Genomic DNA, 878 nt, shown 5'->3' on the forward strand with positions numbered 1-878 from the left:
TATCACCCCACAATGATGTCACAACTTTAGCAACCAAGATATTTCTGGGAGCTGAACGGGAGGAAGTGGGCTGGGTCAGCACAGTAGCTCCCAAGGACACAGGTGTGTTCTTTGGCAACCTACCCCAAACAAGATACTCGCGGCCAGGTTCTATGCAAGTAGCTGAATTGCATCTCACTGTGCCGATTTTGTCTGGGACAGATTCACCTTGCCATGGGTTTAGGCCAGAGAGCATAGAGATGAACTGCAATGACTCGGGGTCTGTAGAAGAACCGGAACTGGACACTGTCTGCCAATAAGAATCACATTTCTTTGACTTTTGCAAAATGTGCTTTATGACATTAGCTCCAAGAATGAGGTCATCATGTTGACCCTGGACCACGAGGGTAGGGACCAACATTCTACATCCGTAGATTTCCATGTCCAACTCAAAAGCACACTTTGGTCTAACACGAAGTCCACCGCATCCAACCAGAACCACATCCACACTTAACTGTCTATCATCAGTAAGAGCACCAGCCTCTCTCAGTTTCTGAACTGTACTCTCATTAATGCTGCATGCCATAGAACCGCTATCCAGCATTCCACCCAACTTCACTAAACCACCAATAGTCACAGGTGTGTAAAAGAGGCTGTCACTGCTGCCTATTTTGTGGATGTTTTGGTACACAACAGTTTCATGACTAGAATTTGACTCCAATGCAGAGGAGTAGACAGTTTCTGCGTTAGATTGATTATCAAAATGGGAGTATAATCCGAGACCCGTACTGCCCCCCTCCAAATACAGGTCACTCAGTTTCCCTGAGACTGGGAAGGTGAAGACTTTGGAGCAACAAGGGGGCATTGTGGTTTGGTGTGCCCTGGAGCAAAACATTCAA

General features: G+C 46.7%; 1 protein-coding gene across 1 annotated transcript; it reads right to left on the reverse strand.

The window, feature by feature from the left end:
• LOC112140459 lies at positions 1 to 878 on the reverse strand (the record flags this gene model as incomplete). The annotated part of the gene is given in 1 exon segment (XM_024263420.1): positions 1 to 878. A coding segment is annotated over 1 exon segment (874 nt), but the record flags the coding sequence as incomplete, so codon positions are not given.

Source organism: Oryzias melastigma, unplaced genomic scaffold (genome assembly GCF_002922805.2).
Source record: "Oryzias melastigma strain HK-1 unplaced genomic scaffold, ASM292280v2 sc00341, whole genome shotgun sequence".
NCBI classification, from domain to species: Eukaryota; Metazoa; Chordata; class Actinopteri; order Beloniformes; family Adrianichthyidae; genus Oryzias; species Oryzias melastigma.